General features: G+C 40.2%; 3 protein-coding genes across 5 annotated transcripts; 2 read left to right on the forward strand and 1 right to left on the reverse strand.

Moving 5' to 3' along the window:
- The first annotated feature begins 1,343 nt into the window (after window positions 1-1,343).
- Window positions 1,344-8,415, forward strand: LOC108876796 (ectonucleotide pyrophosphatase/phosphodiesterase family member 7). The gene is made up of 5 exons (XM_018666535.2): window positions 1,344-1,818; window positions 4,240-4,385; window positions 4,561-5,193; window positions 6,740-6,986; window positions 7,987-8,415. Exons 1-5 carry the CDS (start codon window positions 1,542-1,544, stop codon window positions 8,103-8,105), a joined length of 1,422 nt encoding a protein of 473 aa, XP_018522051.1. The 5' UTR covers window positions 1,344-1,541; the 3' UTR covers window positions 8,106-8,415.
- Window positions 8,416-9,322: 907 nt separating this feature from the next.
- Window positions 9,323-16,807, forward strand: zgc:171971 (uncharacterized protein LOC569690 homolog). Of its 3 annotated transcripts, none has more exons than XM_018666568.2 (8): window positions 9,323-10,232; window positions 10,377-10,420; window positions 10,535-10,695; window positions 10,817-10,941; window positions 12,028-12,136; window positions 12,268-12,539; window positions 12,751-12,882; window positions 14,651-16,807. In XM_018666568.2, exons 1-8 carry the CDS (start codon window positions 10,041-10,043, stop codon window positions 14,789-14,791), a joined length of 1,176 nt encoding a protein of 391 aa, XP_018522084.1. In that variant the 5' UTR covers window positions 9,323-10,040; the 3' UTR covers window positions 14,792-16,807. The 3 variants fall into 3 exon arrangements, with proteins under 3 accessions (XP_018522084.1, XP_018522085.1, XP_018522083.1); XM_018666569.2 differs by having other exon boundaries at window positions 9,324-10,232; window positions 10,374-10,420; window positions 12,754-12,882; XM_018666567.2 differs by having other exon boundaries at window positions 9,327-10,232; window positions 10,374-10,420.
- A 7-nt stretch (window positions 16,808-16,814) lies between these two features.
- Window positions 16,815-21,246, reverse strand: tfam (transcription factor A, mitochondrial). Its single transcript, XM_018666570.2, is given in 9 exon segments — window positions 16,815-18,453; window positions 18,538-18,594; window positions 19,172-19,267; window positions 19,496-19,645; window positions 19,869-19,907; window positions 19,909-19,940; window positions 20,179-20,245; window positions 20,247-20,322; window positions 20,963-21,246. Coding segments are annotated over 9 exon segments (885 nt in total). The 5' UTR covers window positions 21,049-21,246; the 3' UTR covers window positions 16,815-18,171.
- Window positions 21,247-22,558: the final 1,312 nt, after the last annotated feature.

Below are 22,558 nucleotides of genomic sequence, written 5' to 3' on the forward strand. Positions count from 1 at the left end.
GTGTGGATGGTGTAGATATTGGTCATTGCAGGTATGTCCATATGAGTGGCACAGTGGTGCAGTGGTTAGCACTGTCACCTCACAGCAAGAATGCTCCAGGTCAGTGTTAACTGTTTAATTTAACACTGGCAATTTTGCTGTGTACTACAGCATTCTGCAGTGACATGCTGTGCCATCTGGTTTATGATTAGTAAGATCATCATTTTTCAACAGGACAGTGACCTCAAACACACCCCCTGGCTATGGAACGGCTATTTTGACCAAGAAGGAGAGTGATGGAGTGCTGCGTCAGATGACCTGGCCTCCACAGTCACCTGACCTAAACCCAACTGAGATGGTTTGAGATGAGTTGGACCGCAGAGTGAAGGCAAAGCAGCCAACAAGTGCTCAGCACCTCTGGGAACTCCTTCAAGACTGTTAGAAAACTGACCCAGGTGACATGAATCTGACTGAGAGAATGCCAAGAGTGTGCAAAGCTGTCATCAAAGTAAAAGGTGGCTACTTTGAAGAATCTAAGATATAAAATATAATCTGGTTTCTTTAACACTTTGTTCGTATGGCTGAACTAGACACCAGAGCAGAAGCGTAGGCCAGCAGTAGCGTTTAAGAACAGCAGAGAATAACTGAGGCAATGCTGTGAGTGAAGGGGTGCTCAGGGTGACACCAGAGTTCGGCAGCGTGTCCACAGTGGGGAGAAGATGGCTCCGAGAGACTGATCCAGCCACTGTGGAGTACAGCACAGAGGCAGTAGATGGATGGCATTGAGTGAGGGCTGGCCGAGGCAGTGGCAGAACAAGGCACAGGTAAGTACTATGAAGAACGCAGGAGGATAGCATTTAGGCATGATTTCAACAGCAGCCACAGACAATATACAGAGGAGGAGACACAAGGGGAAACAGACCAGGGAAAAACACACAGGCGACATTAGGAACTTAAAGTCACAGTGGGGCTGTGACATGTTTTTTACTACATAATTCCACATGTGTTCCTTCATAGTTTTGATGTCTTCAGTATTAATCTACAACGTAGAAAATAAGAAAAACCATTGAATGAGAAGGTGAATCCAAACTTTTGACTGGTACTGTATATAGACTTGCATTAATTTCTCCTGTAAACAGATTTAGGTCTCAACAACCTAGAGCACAGAGTATTTAGACCACACTTTCACTCTCTCTCTCTCTCTCTCTCTCTCTCTCTCTCTCTCTCTCTCTCTCTCTCTCTCTCTATCACATCTCTGCATTACACTAATAAAGGCATAAAACCCCTCTTATATCTATGGATAGATAAGGGTGACCATATTAAGTTCAAACATTAGATAAGGATATATCTACAGTCATATTTGCCTCAGGGTAATGTCATACTGTGCATACACTCCTCTGCAACTGAGCAGAGGAACGATCAGATCTTCTTGTAGAATATTGAGGGTTGTTGTGGCTAGCTATGAGTACATTTTAGGAAAAATCAACACATCTGGAAAAGGTCTAAATAAATTGGAGTTCAGTGGATTTCCAGTTGCAACAACAAGGTCTTGATCCTCAGTCATGCTGTTGGTGCTCCTTGCTGTCCTTGGCCTAACTGCCAGCTCTCCATGTATTGCTGCCCCACTGGGAGACAACGTTTCTGATTTGCAGCCAGTTTTCACTGGGTTCACCAGAAACAAGCTGCTGCTAATCTCCTTTGATGGCTTCCGCTGGGACTATGACCGAGATGTTGAAACCCCTTACCTGGATAAGATGGCTCAGGATGGCGTGAAGGCTGCCTATGTTACTCCAGCCTTCCTTACCATTACCAGTCCTTCTCATTTCACAATGCTGACAGGTAAAAACAACAGTTAAGCATTTATGTAAGTAACTCCACTGTGGGTTTAACTGTCTATCTATTCACTATCAGTAGCATGTTAAACATAATTGTAGATGAATTCTAGTTACGTCCATCTGTTTTTTGCATGCCTGTGTTTTCATTTGAAAAAGATGGTTCAGATTTGTCTCCTGAATTAAAGGGACAGGGCTCTACTCCTGAAGCCAGACCTGGGTTTAGTGCTCACATGCTTGATTTGGATGATGCACTAATCAGAAATGTATGATTGCATAAGTGTGCAATTTTTCTCCTCCTAAACTGGTATTAATTACTGTTTTTGGCACACATTCCTCCCAGGTCCTGTCCTCATGGACACCATGGCCTCTAGTTTCACGGTACCATGGTGTGGTACGCCTAACTATACAAGCTGGTACAAAGCCAGAGTTCCAGATATTTGGGGGGATAACTGCCTGCCATTTGTCTGCTACCACACTACTCAAGCTGAACAGCAAAATGACCACGTCCAGGTCTATAATTTAGGCCATGTCTTTTAAATGTAGTAAGTCTAAGTCCTGTTTCATTTCCTGCTATGAAGTTTCATCAGCTCAGCACACTTTGAGTTTGGTATTACACTGTCAATTTTGTTTTGTTTTCATTTGGGTTTTTCCCTCTTTGATTGTAATAATAAGAAATAAGGAATCCATATCACAGAGGAAAAGAAGCTAAGATAGCAAGACCTTAAAGGCTTGTCAAAGGAATAGTTATGTTAGCTATAGGTCTGCATTTTGTCTTACCAGGTCTTCCTTATTTTATGTGAAATGGACAATACATATTTAAAGGACCTGTGTGTAACATTTACAGGGATCTACTGACAGAAATTGAATATAATATACATAAGTGTTAAGAAGAAAAAAATTGTCTGAATAGGAGGAGCCGTGATCTAGTCAAGGGAGTGGAGGCCTGGCTGGGTTTCATGTTGTGCAGAGGTGAGAACAGGTAGACTTGGCTGGACATGACTGAGGGAGCTGGACAGAGTTGGCTGGAGTCAAGGTCCAGGAAAAGTTATTCCTCTCTGTGTGACATTACAGCTATGTGCAGGCACTCTATGTGAGGTTATGTTGTGTTTCGGGAACAAGGATCTTTGCCCGGTTAAAACAGATGCTGTATGGATGTGTAAAATTAAAGGGAAAGCTGAATAAATGACATGAAAGCAAGTCTATATTTTATACATCAAGATATTTAGATTTTTTAGTTTTGCATCTTATTTATTGGTCACTTGTCAGCCTTTGTTCTTGAACTTAATTGCTAGCTAAATGTTCACTGGCATTCATCAACATTTAATTAATTCTTTTAAAAAATCTTTTTGATTTATTTTTTACTTTCTAAATCATTTATCTGGGACATTCATGGAGTCAGCGAAAATACCTGAGTTCTGTAATAACTACATTCTGCTGTGGAAATATTGTGTTTAACTGTTTTATAACCAAAAATCACAGCATCACATTTCCGTAAGGAAGCTTAATTACATTTTAAGTGCAAACCAATTACCAATTAAAAACTCTTAGCAAGTGGTCATTATCACCACCACCAGCCGTGTTCAGTGGCAAAGAAAAGAAGTGATGGAAACAGCAGCAAAGAGGAGTTAACATTGACGTTGCTTTCCACTGCTGGAAACAGCTCTTAGTGAGTAAAGGAATGAAGTTCAATGCTGAAACCAAACATTTTTTTTAGACTGGTACGAAGTGTATGTTAATGGTGGTTATGTAGCCATAGCAAAAATGTACACATGGCACTGACCCAAACATTCAGACAAACAGAACTCAACAAATTTCAGGGAGAATTGAAGCAGTTTTAATGTGTCATAGATGTAGCAATACTTTGAGAATGTTTTATTATGAAACCATTTTCATGTGGTTTTCCTGGTTTGTTGCTAATGCAGAAGCATTCAAGAGTAAGATCTCTGCCAGTTGTGGGGACATTGTTCTTTTGGTATTAATGGTTAATACAATGTATTACCAGTGTATATTGTACTGTTATAGTGTATCATAGCTCAAAATGGGGAAACTGGTGAAGATGCTCCATAGATGGATACCAGGCACAGTGTTCTGAACAATATGAACAGTTTACAGTATATACCTTTAGCAAAAGTGAGTTGAAGGTCTGACCAAGACTTAGCTTTTATCATTAGCATTAATCTTCAAATGGCTAGGCAAAAAAATGTACCTGGATTGTTTTAACACCAGGGTCATCCCTTTGGAGATGACCTAAATGTGATATATCAATACTTAATTATTATGTTATATTATAATATGTTCATATTCATGCAACTTCTCTGAGTACAAACATTTTGTGAATCTTCTACATAGTGAAATTAAAAGTCACATTTAAACATGTACAAATTTCTTTACTTGATTTTTTTGTTTGTCTGCTGTTTTTGTTCAGGACGTCACATCGAGAATCATGGAGTAATTCACAACATATGGTTTAACACTACCACTCAAGAGAAGAAGCAGTACTATATGACTCAGTTTGTTGATTCTTACTGGGACAATGGCAGCTTACCCATCTGGATAACAGCACAGAGACAGGTTCTTTAGATTAATTTATTTATATCTTATCTGCCTATCTCAAAACTTCCCATATTATCTTGCTGCAGGCTAAAATAGTATGTGGAATCACAATTACTGCAATAATTTTTTAAAATTCAAAAATAATAGATTTTTCTTTTCCTTTCTGTTTACACTATGTCTTATCTTCTTTTAGGGGCTAAAGGCAGGCTCTCTTCATTTCCCAGGCACAGCAGCCACCTACAAAGGAGAGACTGTGAGGGTGAGGCAAGTGGAACCTCGTTTCTATGATCATTCAAATGAAACAGATTGGAGGCTGAACATTGACAAGGTGATTGGAGAATGGTTCCACCAACAGGACCTGGACTTTGTCTCTTTGTACTTTGGAGAACCAGATTTGGCTGGGCACTCATTTGGACCAGATTCACCAGAACGGCGGGAGATGGTCCAGCAAGTCGATCGAACTATAGGCTACATCCGGGACAAAATCCAAGACCACGGTCTTACTGACCGGCTCAACATTATCATCACTGCTGACCATGGTATGAGTACAGTTCTACGGGGTGGACTAGTTGAGGAGATCATCCTCTCTAAGATCCCTGGCTTCAGCTTCAGGGATATCCAGTTCCAGCTGTTGGATTATGGTCCTGTTGGGATGCTGCTTCCTAAAGAGGGGATGCTGGAGAAGGTGTACCAGGCTCTGAAAGGAGCCCACCCTCACCTTCATGTGTATAAAAAGGAGGAGGTGCCAGCGAGACTGCACTACAGTAAACACCCTCGACTCCTGCCCATCATTCTCATTGCTGACCCTGGATATATTGTCAATGGGGTGAGAGTATGCGCAGTGTGACTGTATTTAACATTTAACCCAGTTTCAGTGGGGTGAGAATGAGAGTGTGCATTTGATCTTTGATGAACTGATGTATGTATGTATAATGTATATTTGAGAGTCTTTGTGTGTACCTATAACTACTTAAAGCTTCTATGTACAGGTGCTGTTCTGCATATTTTTCTCTTTTATGGGAGCTGGTTAACCAAATCCCAATTATAATTTAGTTATTAAATTATAATTTAATGATATTTAAACATCATCCATCCATCCATTAGCTATGCCGTTTGAACCCAGAACCTTCTTGCTGTGAGGCGACAGTGCTAAACACTGCAGTACTGTGCTGCCCTATGTAAACATCAACATTATCAAATCACCTTCCATCTGAAAGGTTCTGCATGGAGAAATTCAAAAACCCCTGTTACTACTGACACCTGGTGCCATGAAGTGAACCACAGCCTGCCTCCTGTTGCTCACACTTGAGTATATACTCACACTCCATAAGTTGGCAGGCGTGAGCATCCATTAAGTTCTAACCGACCATGTCATTCTCTTTACTAGCCCTCACTGTGTGCTTGCTGGGGGTGCACGAGCCACAGTCTGACCATGGTGATAATGTTACTGAGTAAACAAGCAAAGTTCAGCTAGGTAGCTGTAACTTAGTTACACTGCGGGGTTCTGGCGTTGGTTTGTTAGCTGATGAAGTAATTATCAAACTGCAGCTTACTGGTTTACCGGACAGATCAGCCCCAAAAGTTTGGATGAATTAGAAGACACCATCCACTCAGTACAGTGGTTTGCTACCAATTCGTCCATGTTAGTGGGTTAGCTGTTGTTAGAAAACATTAGCCAGCTAAAACCAGAATCACAGTAACACAATAAATTCCACAGGCTTTGTTAGTTAGCTCATCTGTCCAATGGGAAGAGAGCCAGCTTGGAATCACTTTTGATCCCTAATGCTGAACAAAGGTTCCTCCAAGAATCAAGTGCCAATGTTGACTCTAGTTCTCCCCCGACATCACCAATGTTTGGCCAAATGGGCTTCATGAGATAAAGTTTTCTGTTTTTTGTTCTTGTGTGGAGTTTGTGTTGTGTTGGAGTCTTGTGCCAATTGTTTTGTGGCAATGGATGGTACACTGTGGAAGAGTGACTTTTACTGTGGCAAGGCATTCAGCAGCGAGTATTCTGAAAACTCAGCTTTTATATAGAAATCAGTCTATAGGGTGTTATAGGCAATAGAGAAAGTTGGGGACATTTTTTATGTCACATTACAGTCTTTTCACACTTTTTGCGATAAAATACTAATTATTACATGTAAATTCTTCTGCACAGTACCCTTAAGTAGCAGAGCCAAGCATTGCCCTACTGATGCACCTTTCAGGCTGATGACGCCTTGGTTGCCCCTTACAACTGCTTTTAATTTAAAGGTTACTACATCATCATGCAGTGTCAATAGTTGTCTAAAACACATACCTCTTAACCAAAATGCCTGGGTTTGTGAATGATGATTGTCATTAAATGTTTTCTGATTTCTGTGTCTGTATAGTTGTTACCATTAAATTCCAACAAAGGAGAGCACGGTTTTGATAATGAAGTCATGGACATGAAAGCCTTCTTCAGGGCAGTGGGGCCTGATTTCCAGAAAAACCTGATGGTAGATCCCTTTGACATGGTTGATGTGTACCCACTGATGTGCCATCTACTGGGAATAAACCCTGAGATCAATGATGGGAAGTTGCACAATACCAAACACATGTTGGTCCCCAAAGAAAACACAGGAGGAAACAATGAAAGTAAGTGAGAACTTGTCCCGTTAAATGATGGAATTCACTGAGTTTGCTCAGTTGTCATGGAGTTGACTCTGTAGGCCCTTGTTGGGATGCAAAGAATATCATGTTAGAAGAGTACTCTACCCACTGAACATTACACTCCCACCTGTTTAAAACAAAAAGGAGCCCATCTTTTAACACACAAAGGGGGTACAGTCTCCCCCCAAGAATGTGTTATGGGGAACTGAATATCATATTAAAAGACTGCAATCCATTAATTCCTGTGAAAGTCATTCACTCACAAAGCCTCTGCAAGCTTCTTCACGTTTCCATGCTTTTGGTCCCATAGAGCATACATACTAGAGTCCTAGGTGAGCCATGCATATCCAATGAGATGGACAAAGACTTCATTTTCTATGTACAATTTGTTGTAATAATCGAAATCTTTCATATACTTTACATAAAATGTACTCCAAACTGGACTTTGGACACTTTTTTCATGAGCTGTCCAAACATGGCACCATAAGTAGAAACATTAGAAACAACGGGCAATGAGGTACATGTACAGCCCGGGCACATGAATGCACATAATGTGTATGTGGCAATTGTGTCTAGTGATAGTAAAAAGCCTCACAGCAGAAATATATGCATTATAACAAGTATGCATGAAATTGTCCAACCTTTGAATCGGTTGAACTTTTGCCATAAATATTATATCCTCCGCGAAGGTGAATTACCCCTGTATGATGATAAGAGACCCTAATCTAGCCCAGTGATAGCCATCAGCTGACTTCAACCCTGGTATCACATGGGCTTTATTACATTATATAAAGTCTGTAATGTCACATTTTATCAGTATCTTCAAGGTGGTTGTTGATTCCACAAATTTTTATCCATGAAGAAAATATGTCAATCAAAAGTTTTCTTCTGTGAGTTTCCCTGTCTGATTTTAGTCTGTTATTTGACCTCTTGGCTGATTTGCTGCCTCATCTTTTTTGTTTGCATGTTTTCTGTCTGTCTGCAGTTCCAAAGAAGAACACTCAAATGGAGGTGGTGATTGGCTTGTCAGCAGCGATTGGGTTTCTTGTACTTCTTTTCATCATTACCACTTCTTACAACATGTGGAAGAGAACCAAAGCATAATGAATTTAGACAGTAATCTTAAAATTCAGAGAAAAGTAAAAATTAGCATGTTCTATTTTATTATACAAGAGTATGCCTACTGTAGGCAAAGAGGAGACATAATGAGTTTATGGGTTTATGTACATAAATAATTGAGAATTTGGGGTATAAATACTAAGGTAAGTGTTGTGATACATGAACATGTATTTGGTAGTTTTATGTCAGCATCATGTGGTAATTAACTGTATTCTGCAAATAAAATTTTTGGTGCATTCATTCTCTCATGCTCTCCCTGTATCCTGCTCTAATGGTTGAAGATCAAAATACTTTATACCAAATTACAACCTGCCCTCCCATGAGCTCAATGCCTGCTGCCTTTCTGTCACACAGACATACACATACTGTACACACTGCGTACACACATCCTGTGTATATATGTATTAATATTCTACAGTGAGGGAGGTGTCACAGGCAGAGATGGACTAGAAAAGTAAATTCTGATTTCTGCAGAATAATTAATAGTTTAAAACAAACAACAAATGCAGTACACATTATGATTAATCAGTATTTCCACAAATGTCTTTTTTGCAGGTTTGGCATTACTGTGAGAAATATCTATGGACAGTGGATGTGCAGTTTCTGTGTTGAAACCAACAGAACTGCCTGTAAAACCTGATTACCTCTACCAGCCCTAACCACATGATCAGAGCCTGTATTTGCCAAACTGCTAAATCATCATCATAATTATAATAATGAATTACCTGAAGCAGTACAGTATACAGTATAATTACAGATAACGTAGCTTTGTCAGTTAACTGCATTTAATATTTGATAGGATGTTACACCACTTTTTTGGCATTTATCAGGACAGTTCATTGATTTTATTTGCTATCACTGTACAGGCCTCTCCCAGCTGACACTGGGCGAGAACATGTTAACATATCACACACTAACACAACACACTGAAAGAGGCCAATCAACTTACTTTTAATATTTAAGTTAATATTTAAGTAACTTTTACCTAATAACTAATATGAATAATAATTGCTTCATTGACACATACTAAGTTAAAAACTTTATACATTATACATTCCTTTTTATTTATCAGACAAAAATATTATGATACAAGTACCTCTTGTACACTTGTACTCAGGTATGTAACTTGAGTAAAAGTAAGGTACTAAGTTACGTTCCATTAGTGGTGCTACAGTAGGGATTAGTGACTGAGGGGGTGATTTCGGATACACACCGCCCTCTTGTGGTTCCACCTGTGAAGTACCGTTTAACAACAACAACAACAACAATAGCTGCGCAGTACGGAAGGAAATAGCCATTTAAATTGACCGAATACAACAGGCGGTAAAACCGAGCTGCTGGAATAATAGTGGATGCGTCTATTTGCCATTTTTACTCTGCACTGCATGTTTTAGCCACCGCCCGGAAATTCCGCTGTGTTAAGAACAAGAAGATATGTGAAAGATGAAGTGCTAGTTGTGCAGCCGTCAGGAGGAACACTTTACAATGCGACGAAACCATAACTACCGGTAACAGTGCTCCGTTATGCAAAAACGGACATATTTTTGTTTTTATGAGGGCAGTTTTGCATTATGACGCAGTCTTCTCTGAAAGCGCTAGTGCGAACAAAATGAAGGTATTAAGCAGATAAGTTGTCTTATGTATCGGAACCTGTATTCAGCTTAGACTGTGGGTTTACTGTGGCTTTCATTGCGAATTAGATGTTCTCTTCATATTTCTGCTGTACAGATACAGAAGGAAGGAATAAAATTAACTCATTCAGCTGAGACAAACCGGATTTCTAACGCCATTCATTTCAAAATAAAAGCGTTTAGTTCGTCCCTAACTGTAACGTTCTTGGCTAGCCACAGTGTACAGCCAGTGTCCTCTCACACAGGCGCTAAGAAAGTACAACATTAAAGGAGGTTCTGAAAGCACAAAATGAGCGAGACGGGAGATGCAGCGAGTGTTCCCGACACCTCCGGCCTCAGCAGCGGGGTCGGGCCGGGTCTCACCGCAGGCAGAGGGTTCCCAGGACCGGCCAGAAGTCTGTCCTCCCCCGCTCCACCTGGTAGACTGACGTCCCTCAGAACCAGAGACTTGACACTGGGGGGAGCCTTCAAAAAACCAAAGGTAATAAATGACACACCAAAGGAGTGTAATATAAGTAGTATAAAATCAGTAAGAATACCAAAAACAGAACAAGAGCTGATTATTCAAATTTTGAATGTTGTCAGTGTTTTATATTTCTCTCTATTCTCTTTTTTTCTGAAGAAGACCTTTGAGCCAAATGTGCACGCTGTGAGGAAAAGCAAAGATGAGTGAGTGTGTGTCAATCAGTAAGAACATTCCAGTTTTCCTGTTTCAATTGCCAAAGAATTTAGTCAGTGTGTTGTATTTAATGTTTAGAAACACTGTGTCTGATTCTTCCCCAGGTTAAAGGAAAAGATAACTGTGGCTCCAAAAAAGGAGAGGAGAGAGAGGGATGAGAGGAGAGGAGCGAGGGAAAACAGAGGGAAGAGGAGAGAGAGGCCTCAGACCATCCAATCTCACTCCATCTTTGAACAGGGTCCCGCTGACACTGTATGCAAAACAGGTGCTCGCCTTCTCTTTTCTTTAACATTCTTTCTTTTTTAGTGGAATTTGGACGTGCACACCAAATGCATTATACAGCAGGTGTACTTCTCTTCCCCTCACAATCAACCCCCTCTGTTCAGGCTGGCGTGGTGCTACAGACCTGCATGAGTCCACCACCTCTCCTTTATGTAAAATGGTGAAGAAAGAGAGGAAACATTCAGAGGAGAGTGAAGATGAGATATTGGGTAAACTACAAAGGGATGATGTGAGTACCTCATGCTAGCTGCTATTCCTTAAAGGATATGTTTGCACATTTTTATAATAATAGTCTGGTGCCCATGTGAGCATTGAAATAGACTGTGCTTGAGGGTTAGGGTTAGATTTGGCTTGGTTTGTCAGTGCTCCTGGCCTGTTTTAATGACATCACCTGAGGCCAAGTGTGAATTGATCCTAAATCTCCAGGGAGAGGATGAAATGACAGCACTGTATCCCCCACTGTCATTTCATTCATATCCAGATGAGTGACAAATGAAAGTAAAAAGCAACACAAAGTGTCGTAGTACAGTGTCAGGCCACCACATGCCACCAGAACAGCTTCAGTGTACACTGGCGTTGATTCTCCCAAGTCTGTGGACTCTACTGGAGGGATGCAACACCATTCTTCTAAAAGATATTCACTCACTTGGTGTTTGAAGTCTCCTATAGGAGTTCAACTGACTTGAGATCTTGGTGACCGTGAAGGTGATCCATATGATTCACAGCATAGGAAGAGACCACTCCCTGTCAGAATAGAGATGTTTCAACACAGGAAAAGGTGATAATTAGTAACTGCTTTGTACTGATTTGCAGTGACAAGTGGATCCAAACCAGGCCAGCAAAATAACTATACTTCTACACTGCTTGTCCTTTGAGGGTCACAGAGGGCCTGGAACCAATCCCAGGTGACATTTGGCAAGAGATGGGGTACGCCCTGGACAAATTTGAAATTCTATCACAGGGCTGACATATAGAGACAAACACTCACATTCACACCTACAGGCAAGTTAGAGTCACTAATTAACTTGCATGTCTTTGGACTGTGGGAGGAAGCCGGAGAACCCGGAGCTTTCTTGCTGTGAGGCCACAGTGCTTACATGCTGAAAGTGTGGCTGTTTTCTGTGTCAGATCCAAGCAGAGAGTCTACACTCTCATCTCATTCTTCTCCACTAGATTTGAAAATAAAGTTCTGTGAGTTTGATTGTTGGGTGCAGCATCAGCAAGGTTTAATTAATATTGCAGTCTATGATAATAATAATAATAATCTGTAATAACTAATAATCAGCTCAAACTAATATTATGTGTTAATCTCCAGTTCATAGATGATCCAGATCTGAGGAACGATGCCAAGCTGAAACCGATCCAGCTGCCTCTCTGTCAGTCCAGCAGCTTCATCAAGAGTCAAACCCTGTCGACCACAACATGTGAGAAAAACCACCTCTTACTACTACAGTGCATGAACTACTGCAGGCTCCATGTCTGTGTGTGTGTGATCAATAAGCATTCAGTTGCAATTCATTCTCTTGTGTTGAAGCGTTTGTTGTCATGTCGGCAGGTCCAGAAACCCCTCCTCTGTTCATACCTGTGGACAGAGCAGGTCACAGCAGGACAGAGCTGCCCAAACCAGAGCAGCCGTCTCTGGTAGACCTGCTGCAGGATCTCAGCCTGTCTGGCAGAGAGGAACTCTTCTTCATGCAGTTACCTGACTGTATGCCAGGCAGAGCGTCAGGACAGAAGGTGGACCCTGCTGTTGCATACACAACAGAAAAGTCTGCCAAGAAGGAAGGCAAGCTTGAAGACAAAAGGCCTGCACATCTACAAACACAAGTGAGTCAACAGAGGGAAAACTAAACTTGCCAGGGCAACATGCCTTCATCTCTTTTTCAGCATCATCTGTGTTGTGTTGCATCTATTTCTGTGTGGAGTGCTTGACACTGAGTTGCAGTCTGTCAGCTGTATCAGCCGCTGGCCTTTTCACTGCTAAAGTTGCTAGTATCAGCCATTCATTAGCGGGTTGTGTATGTCTGCATCTCCTCAGCAGGCTGTGCTGTCACAATTCCCAGAGGGATTTCTGGGTAAACTGCAGATCAGGAAGTCAGGAAAGGTGGAGCTGAAGCTGGGTGACATTGTCATGGACGTCTCTGAGGGAGCCGCATTCTCCTTCCTGCAGGTACTGTGAGTGTGGGTGTCATATTATAATGTGTTGTAAGGCAGAGTAAGATGTTAAACAGCTACTCAAACTGTATTTCTCACAATCTGTGACTTTTAATTTTTAAAAATATATATATAAATAACATGGCTTTTTCATGTTGAACCTGGTGGGTTGGTTTTCACCAGGGTTTCAAATGAGACAATACACATAACAGAATTTTCATGCTCTCATTCGGGGCTGTGTGATTAGGGACACAGGTGGGAGATCAGACATTACTTCTATAGACAGAAAACAAACTCAAATGAAAAACACCATACTGTGTTTTTTGTAGTGAAATAAATGTTTCATAAAAGGTCTGAACACAATCTCTTCATTTATGCCTAGATATAATGTCAAATTTGAAAATCCAAAGGGTGTATGCAAACAGTTGCCATCTTTAATAAATAGTTTTACTCATACCAAACCCTCACTTTTTAATAAACATATATTGCCGTTGCCACTTTTTGAGTCTGAGCACCTCAGTGGTGGAAATGATGGGACAGTGGATCTGTTCAGTGGATCAAACAAGTGACTGTTGTTCCTGATATCATGAACAGAAAGACAGGCCTCTGCCAGGACAAATTTAAATTCAGCTGCATATTTTCATTGATCCAGTTAATAACAAAAAAACAAAGTAGCTGCCAGTGCTGAGCCTCACTTCTCTACATCTGAGACCCAAACTTTGACTTGACAAAGTGACAGCAGTCACCACAAAGTCCACTCAGTAGCTGCTGTGGAACATCTGATCATGTCACAGGATTCCTCAGTAGGAGTCTGCTGAGGTAGATCATGTGATACGATTAAAAGCTCCAGAGCAATGTGGGGCTAGAGAGTCTGTGTTGCCATAATGCCCTACAACATGGAATCTGAGTTGCTCTGTTAGGACCACAGCATGATCACAACTGTCGGTTTCTTCTTTTACACATCGTTGTTGGGGATAATGTTTACAAAGAGAACTTAATAAATGAGTGGAGAAACAGGACAGGAGGGGTCAGCGAGTGGTTTGATTAGTATTAAAATGATGTGAATCATACACTGGCCTTCACCAGTCTTTTAGAAGAATTGAGTCCACAGACTGGAGAATCAATGCCATGTTGAAGCATGTGGTGGCCCAACACTTTACTATAAGACATTTTGTGTTGGTTTTTCCTTTAGTATGTCATATATATTATATATATCATAATGACTATAGCTAATAGCAAATAGCTAACTGAGATGTTATTTTAAACTCTCAGTGTCATGGTCTCAGTAGGAGAAGCAGTAAAGATTTAGATTTTTCGAGTGCCTATTTCTTGAGCCATTACCTCAGGCTCTGAACAGTCTGTGCCATTTATGTAGAGTGTATTCATTAAGATTCCCTCCTCTTCCTTCAATCCATTTGGCTCCTCATCAAATATAGGCATCTCTTGCTCACTCTTTTTACTGAAATTTACAAAGAATGATCATTTTATATATTCCCATTTACTTGAAAAGATTGTTACCTCCAATATTTCTAATATAATCAATGTCATAGTATCTGTCATTATTTAAGAAGCTGACATTGAATTTCCAGTAGATCAACCATTTACCTAAATGTTGATAATGAATAATATAATTTGTTGCAAAATGCAATTATTATTATTATTACTTTTTATTTTATTTTTATTCCTCTTCAAAACTGCTACTGCAATACAAGATAATGACCACTGTTCCAAAGCTACTCTGTCGCTATTAATATAGAAACAATCTCTTCTTCTTCCTTCTGCAGCAACTGGTGTCTGTGCGTCTGTCTGATGGGCGGACTGGAGACATGATGGTGTTGGGAAATGTCCACCACAAACTGGTCCTATCTCCTGACTTCCAGGCTTTACTGAGTCAAGCTGCAACACAGCAGCAAAAAGCCCCCTGATCATCTTCTGCACACAGAGACAACAGATCTGAAACTTACCGACTCTTTTACACAAGTAAACATTATTTATGTTGAACTGTAGAAGTGTCCTGATCTAAACTGCACACAGTGGAAACATGATAAATAGTCTAACTCACTCTTCATACCTCTGCTGTGAGGTTTTTAAGGCAGCTGTTTCATTAACCTGTTTATATTCTTTTTAATCTGTGTTGCCATGATTTTAAATAAATTATGGCTGTAACATTTGTATCCACTTGAAAGAGGTCAAAGGTCAGTGGATGACCAGAGGAAGATCAAAGAAGACATTCACATCTGACTGGTCCTTTACCACCATCTGTTATCATGTGACTGAGTGACTGCATTTTAAACTTTTAGATGCTTTGATAACTGAAATCTTATGCAGTACATCTGAGTGTAACAGACTGGCTGTGAGATAACTTTTGTAATGAATGACATACATGTGAATTATTTAAAACTCAAGACTACACCTGCAGTGTGTGAAATTACGTGGCACTTAATATGAAGACAGTTGGAGAATTGTCTGTCACCATGTGTACCCAGTGGTTGAAGTTGTTACAATACTTCAGCTCTACAGTGGTGTAGAAGTTTTTACAGTAACTACAGACCAGAGTCCAAACATCTGCTCAGTGTGCTCTCTGGAAGCCTTTTCAGATGTTGTTCTTGAAAATGTTCAATCAGACTTTCAAAAATATCACAGTTCAGGAGCCTTTTCAGGCTCAAATGAGTTTTTAATGACTCAGTAGATCACGCCGTCCTAATAAACAGGCTTCAGCAGTGGAGTTCTTTAATGGCTGTTAATGGCTCCACATATTTCCATCCTGTGTGTAGGAGCTCAGACACAAACCTGCTGCCCGATCCTGTTTCTAGCTTTAAGACTACAGGGACTGTGTCTCGTCAGGGTCTTTTATGTTGATATCTCATAGTTTTGTCCACTGTAGATTTTTAACATGTCAGTTTTCCTTGTCTACTACCTTCTTTTTAGTCTTTGTGTAAAGCACTTTTTTACATTGGTTTTGAGAAATTGCTATGCAAATACACTTTATTATTATCTGTTAAGTGTACTACCCTGTCATTACTGTTTTACTACTTTGACTCAGAGGAGTGTGAGGAAACGAGACTTTCAGCAAGGTGTTAATTACTCTTTGGTAAAATTGCTGCATTTATGGGACAGCATAAATCAACATGTTCATATTTTACTGGGATAACCAAATAAATACACACAGTAAAGTGCTGGACTCTCCAAAGTAGAACTGAAAGTACTGATTCTGTTATGTCTGTGCAATTATTCAATAATATTGTTCATGGAATTTCAGTAAACTCATACTGTGATGATAGAATCTCATGTTAGGATTCAACAGATGAATGCAGTCCAGATTAATTGTTATTATAAGCGAGCTGACCAACAAACTAACAGAAATGTTTATGGGAGGTATTTGTTTTGACAGATTTTGGCAATGCAGTTTGAACATCAGCCTGATTAGTTCACTGTATCAGAAATGTGCTGTATATTGTTGTATTGTTCATTGATATCAGAAAATTATATTTTATACAATATTTTATAGTGTACTCCTCTTAAGATTGTTAGGTCGTTAATAACATTTCATGTGGAATTTTTTTAGGGACCATAAAAGGCCATTTTGTAGAAAATATATGTAAATGTTTATTCAGTAAACACACAACACAAAGGAAACAGTAGTAAATGCTCTCTGAATGTGGTAGCACTAAATATAAGTCAAAGGACCTTTCAAGTACTCACCTTATTCTTCAAAATTAAGAGGCATGTGATTGAACATGAAGACCAGAGAGATTAATCAGGATTAATTCTTTAAACATAAAAGATATTTTTGTGACATATAAATGAGCTGCCAGTGACTTCGTACAGTATAAACAGGACAAAGCAGGATTTTTCGATGACCCTTTAGGCCAGCCAGACATAATTATTTGGATGAAGTAGCTTGAAAAAAAAAAGCTAAATTTATTGTCAACCATAAGAGTTACAGTGTAGAGAACAGAGCATCTCATATAAAGCTGGAACAATGCATAATTTGGAACTTTTTGTGTTTAAAACCCAAAATGTCAGTTGATAATGTTACTTATGCCGTAAATGACAAATAGCAGGATTTCACAGTTTGACATTGTGACTGTACAAGCTTATGCAAAACTAACAACAGCAATGATACAAAAAAAATTCAGCCAGGTTGCATTCATGGGAACTGAGTACAGTCTGATCTATACAGTGAGTGATGTTTGTAAATCTGCAGCCAACAGCAATTTTCTCAGAGTAGAAATCTATGCTGTGGAGCACACACATCCACAGGTGACACACTCTGTCAAGAATAAAGCTGCTGTTATTCTCCCATGAAAAGCTCAAATTCAAGTTTGTTAAGTCCTCAACACTTTCTGACGTCCCCACTGTTTGTAATACTGCACGTCAAAGAGCTCCACCGTTTCCAAAAACGATTCAAAACACACCAGTGTTGCACTGGGTGACATGATCCTTCATTAACAGGAACACACTGTCGTTTATTTTGACTCATCCCACGCACACACTTCCAGCTGCCACAAACACTCAAATGCAGATTAATTTACCACTGAAAATAGTCCCCAACCTACCTACTCCCTCTGTTTTTGGAAATTCACAACCTTTTTTCAAAAATAACAAAACATAATCGAGAGGTATTTTCAAAAGTGTCCGTCTTCAGTATAACCAATGGGCTAAGTGCCAGGACAGACAGACAGCAGGGAGGTCAGGAAGTACTGAGAGAAAGACTAACACACAACTTTTCATGGATTTGTTAACAATCACACCAGACTTATTCTTTACATCAACACTCTGTATGACGCACTGTACCAAAAACAGAGCACATGGTTGTTATTGAGGTGGCAACAGTAAGCTTTATATTTCCCTCAAGTATACTGTGGTTACACTCAGGGCCATGGAAACGTTTAACACTGCAGACAGATAACAGTATCTGAGCCTCTCATATTCACTCAGATGTCTTTTAAAATCATTACATTTCATCAAGTAACTCACTTTTTAAGTCTGGAACTCTACATCACTCTACCACTCAAAGCCAGGACATGTCTGTGGAGGGAATGAGAATAAACTCACCTGGTAAAAATCATTACCAGGTGTCATTTCACTAAACAGAGGTGTTTAGTGGGGTGTGGTGAAATTATCTTAATATGTCTGAATGCTGTGAAAAGTCTGCCCTGTCGAACCTTAAGAAGCATCGATGACAACTTTGTGACTTTCGGGTTCAAGGGAAAAAACGAGCAGGGCACAGCCCTCTCAGAACTCCTGTCTTCAGCTGTCATGAACACTTGTTTTCCCTCTAGGCTCAGTAGATACACACATCTTATGTCTTACTCTTATGTGTACTCCTGACAGTTTTTGCTGGGCTACTTTTCGTTGTCTTCCTGGTTGTTTTTGCCTTTCCTGTGGCACTGCCCTTCTTTGCTTTAGCTGTAGCTTTCTTTGTTTGTTTCTTCGCCGCTGCAGTTTTAGCAGATTTTTTCTTGTTAGACAGGGTCTGCTCCCGGATCAGGTCTTCTCGTCCAATCTCCACCATGTGGTCCTCCCACGACTTCATCTCGTTCTTATAGCGGATTTTGTCGTCCTCAGCCAGCTGTGTGTAGACCTGCAGAACAAACACAGAACTAACATCTGCACAAAGGCCTTTTAACCATAAGAATAAGGGGGGTGTAATGACTGTGTGGCTAACCTGTTTCTGGTGGCTGAACAGATTCTGCCAGTCGTTCAACAGAGACTTCATCTTTGCCTGAATCAACATCAACAGCAACATCATATCAATGACTGCTGAGCAAAGCCACAGAATTTTTCTTTTTGTAATACAAGCACATAATCATGTGAACCCATGTGAATATGTTATGTTATCCATCAAGTGAACCAGGACCAGGACTATGTTAAACACCACTTCCATTCTTGAAGAAGAGGTGGATGTGGTAGAGGGAAACACAGACCTTGGAGTCCACTTTGACAACAGACTGGACTGGAAATGCAGAGACTGTCTACAGAAGGGAACAGTGCAGAGTCCACTTCTTGAGGAGGCTTTAATGTTTGCAAAGAGGTACTGCAGGTCTTTTACCGGTCTGTTGTCAGCAGTCTGCTGAGACAGCAGCATCAGGACCAGTGACTCCAACAAACTGAAGAAAATGATGAGCTATGCTGGCTCTGTGCTCGGGGCTCATTAACATCTCACACCCTATTACCTGCTGGTCAGACAGGCTAGTCTGGCTAGTCCATAAATCTACTGTCTTGATTACCCCACACTACCTTATGTCAAAAATCTGAACAGTCCCTTTAAATGTCATGTCATGGTGCTGTGGTTACTGCACCTGTGTGGTGACTCCTCTGGCCTCCTCAAAGTGCTCCGACATGAAGATGTTGAAGGGAGAGCGAGGACGTTTGGGCTTCCCAAGGTTGGTTAACTCCTGGATCACACACAGAGGGAGGAGGGACAAGGCAATAATGTGAACAGGGTTTAGTACTCAGATTGACAGGCCTTCAACAGGACAGGCTACTGTCAGCAAATTCAAAGTCCTATATAAAGATATAAAGATGTGTTTCTAAAAGCACAGAAATGAAAATATAGCTTGGGGCTCTAGACAACAGAGCATCCTGATCTGCAGCCATTCCTCATCTACTATTATCTATCTTACCCTCTTCTTGCGGATGGCCATCCTCTTGGCCATTCTCTGCCTCCTCTCCAGGGCTTGTTGCTGAACTTGTGCTGGGGTCAGCTGGGCCTGGTAGTGCTCGAGATCCACCTTAAACTGCTCCCTGGCCCGTAGAAAAGCCTCCTCAAAAGGCTACAGGAGACAAAAAGCCACATGTAGACAGAGTGTATAAATACAGAGGATATTGTGTATATATATATTTTTTTAAACATACTCCATATCACAGAGATAATTTGCCTCTTGCTGCCATTGCCTTATCCTTCAATGTATTGAATTAGGGCAATATTAAAGCTAAGATAGATGAAAAAGCAAGTTGTGCATTTTATACTGTCAAATAAGTACGGGATGGAAATACCTTTTTCTGTTCAGGGCTCAGCATTCTCCACTGCTGGGCGAATCTTCCTAATGATATCCACTGCTTTTATTTCTAAAAGCAAAAATTACAAGATGATAATTAACAACAGATTTATATGATCTGAGCCCTTAACAAAAGAAAACATCTTACTTATCTAACTTCAGTGCTGTGAAATTACATTTCACTGTGATTTTAATATGCTTCCTTCACACTGCCTGTTGTTAAGGACTACAGGCTGCTATTGCCATATCAATGCAGAGAGTTATGAATCAGTAGTTCAAGCTGCATTCTACAAGTGTCATAGATTTACCTGGATTTTGTCTGGTTATGACTGGCTTCTGTTGCATAACAAATCTCATGTATCCATTCAGAGGCCTTCTTTGGGGGGCCGCTGGCCTGAGACGTCAGACATCTCACCGGGCTGGCATATGAAACAGGCAGGACACTGGTACACCTAGAGCACCCATATGTACACATACACATATTACACAGAGGACATCATAGCATCCTCTCTAATCAAGGGAACTGGAACTCCATTCACAAATTTGCCAATTTAATCAAGCACTCTTGCTACTATATTTTAACTAAAACCCATAGTGATGTTTTGGTTAGGTTCTCATATAGCACTGTATACTGTATACAAACCCAACAAGCAGCAACAGAATGCATAAGGCTAACAACTTCTGCACGCTGTAATGGAAATTTTATCACTGGCCTTAATCGCACGTGCATCACTTACAATGTAAAAAATACATTTATATATTTAACAAGCCATCTTCCCGAGTTACATACAAACACCTTTTGTTTCTTATTAGATATAAACACCATAAAAAGCTGCGTTCAAAACACTCTACTAAACGAGGTTTGTTATTTACATATACGCGTAGAAACGTGGCCGAAACTGACTTGCTTATTCAATAACAGTTGACTGAGGGTTATACAGTCATTCGCCCATTTTTGGATTTTCCACTGTCTCTTGCTTCCAAAAAATAAAATTATGTGCTAACTTTCAACTTGCGGAATGCTAAGAGAGCAAGCTACAGCTAGCAGGCTAGCTCTGCTAAAACCCCAGAGAACAACTTTAAGATAGCTACCTTGCCAGAGTGCTTGTGCAGGAGAAGACACTGAAGGACTTAGCCAACAGGCTAACACTTGCTGTTAATAAGCTGAACGGAGCCATGTCGGTGTTAATTAATGTTAAAGACCGTTAACTGGAGTAATGACAGACAGACGTATCGCCCCACAAAGCCAGCGTGTTATGATATGCATGCATTAGATGTCTTCTTTAAAGTTGAGCCTGTTCCCTCCTCCTTGTTTAACATTTCAGAACGGCAAAAGGCGCCTAGTCTCTTCAGAACAGGTGGATTGTGGGAAAAGGTCGAAGTTACTTGAAATGACCCGGAAGCATCCTCAGTGGAAGCCACAATAAGAGTCGAATTCTCTAAATGTTAAGGAAAGGAGCTTCAGTGCCTCCTATCTCCTTGCTACATACCTGTTATGAACGAAGCTCTATCTAGAACAACAGAGCATTTATTTAATGCTTGTGACACGATCTAAATCATTGCATTTACTAATATTTATAGCTCGCTAATTGATAACTTTCTCTATTTTGCTATCCCTGTTTGCTGCTGGAACAATGTGAATGTTCCCACTGTGGGACTAATTTACTGAATTAATTCACTATCGGATCGTGGGTCAATCAAGAGCACAGGGACTACTCCATCTGTGTAACTCAGTCCTATCCACTTCAAGCGCAGGACCATAGAATACACAGAACATAATACGTCACCTCACTACTTCACATCACTCCAGTCTTAACCATCACTAACTGTACAGGCAAGGTGCACAATATTATGTAGTTCCTGCTCCAAATTAAGGAACAAAATACAATACATATAGTACTGTTGTTACCACTCATCAAATGATACTCTCTAAATAAACTTAAATATTATAAATATAATATTCACAAAAACAAATCTCATCTTACATACTTCGCCCTCTTCAGAAGAAATATATATATATATATACACACACACACAGCTTGTACACTTTAACCCTTTTTTCTGTTTGACTGCTTCTGTAGTTACACTCCGTTAGCACTCTGCCTTCGCAGGGCAGTGTAGTTTGTGTATGTCACAAATTGGAATAAAACTTGACATTAGTCAAAGTGATTGAGAAACAGACAGGCAGTTTCACTCACAGACCTGAATTCATTCTTGAGGGGTTATTGAATAGACTGTGAACTTAACTGTTAGCACACAGTCTCACTGTGATTTACAGCTGTATGTGGGTAATGTGTTTTTACAGTTTTCAGCCACATTGTGTGTTAATAGTGGTCTGCTCTGCCAACCTAGACTACACACCATTTCTGTTCTAGCAGAGCCAAATTGTCATGTATGCTTCTGTATTATTTTTCTGTTTTCCCCAAATACTCCTTCTACTTAAATTAGTGATTGTGCTAATTTAACTGAAAATGTGTTTCAGGATATCTACTAATAATCTACTTCCAAACCATAATATCAGCGGATGTGACAAGGGCCTTAAGGTAGGTCCTTATTTATTAGCCTGTCTTGGGACCCTGTGCAAGCAATGTTTTAAGACAAGTGAAGTTAACTGTATGCTACATACCAAAGACTAAATTAGACCATGTCAACAGAACAAGATCACAGATACAAACTGCCCTTCACACA

The sequence above is a fragment of the Lates calcarifer genome, unplaced genomic scaffold, assembly GCF_001640805.2.
Source record: "Lates calcarifer isolate ASB-BC8 unplaced genomic scaffold, TLL_Latcal_v3 _unitig_5786_quiver_433, whole genome shotgun sequence".
Classification (NCBI taxonomy): Eukaryota; Metazoa; Chordata; class Actinopteri; family Centropomidae; genus Lates; species Lates calcarifer.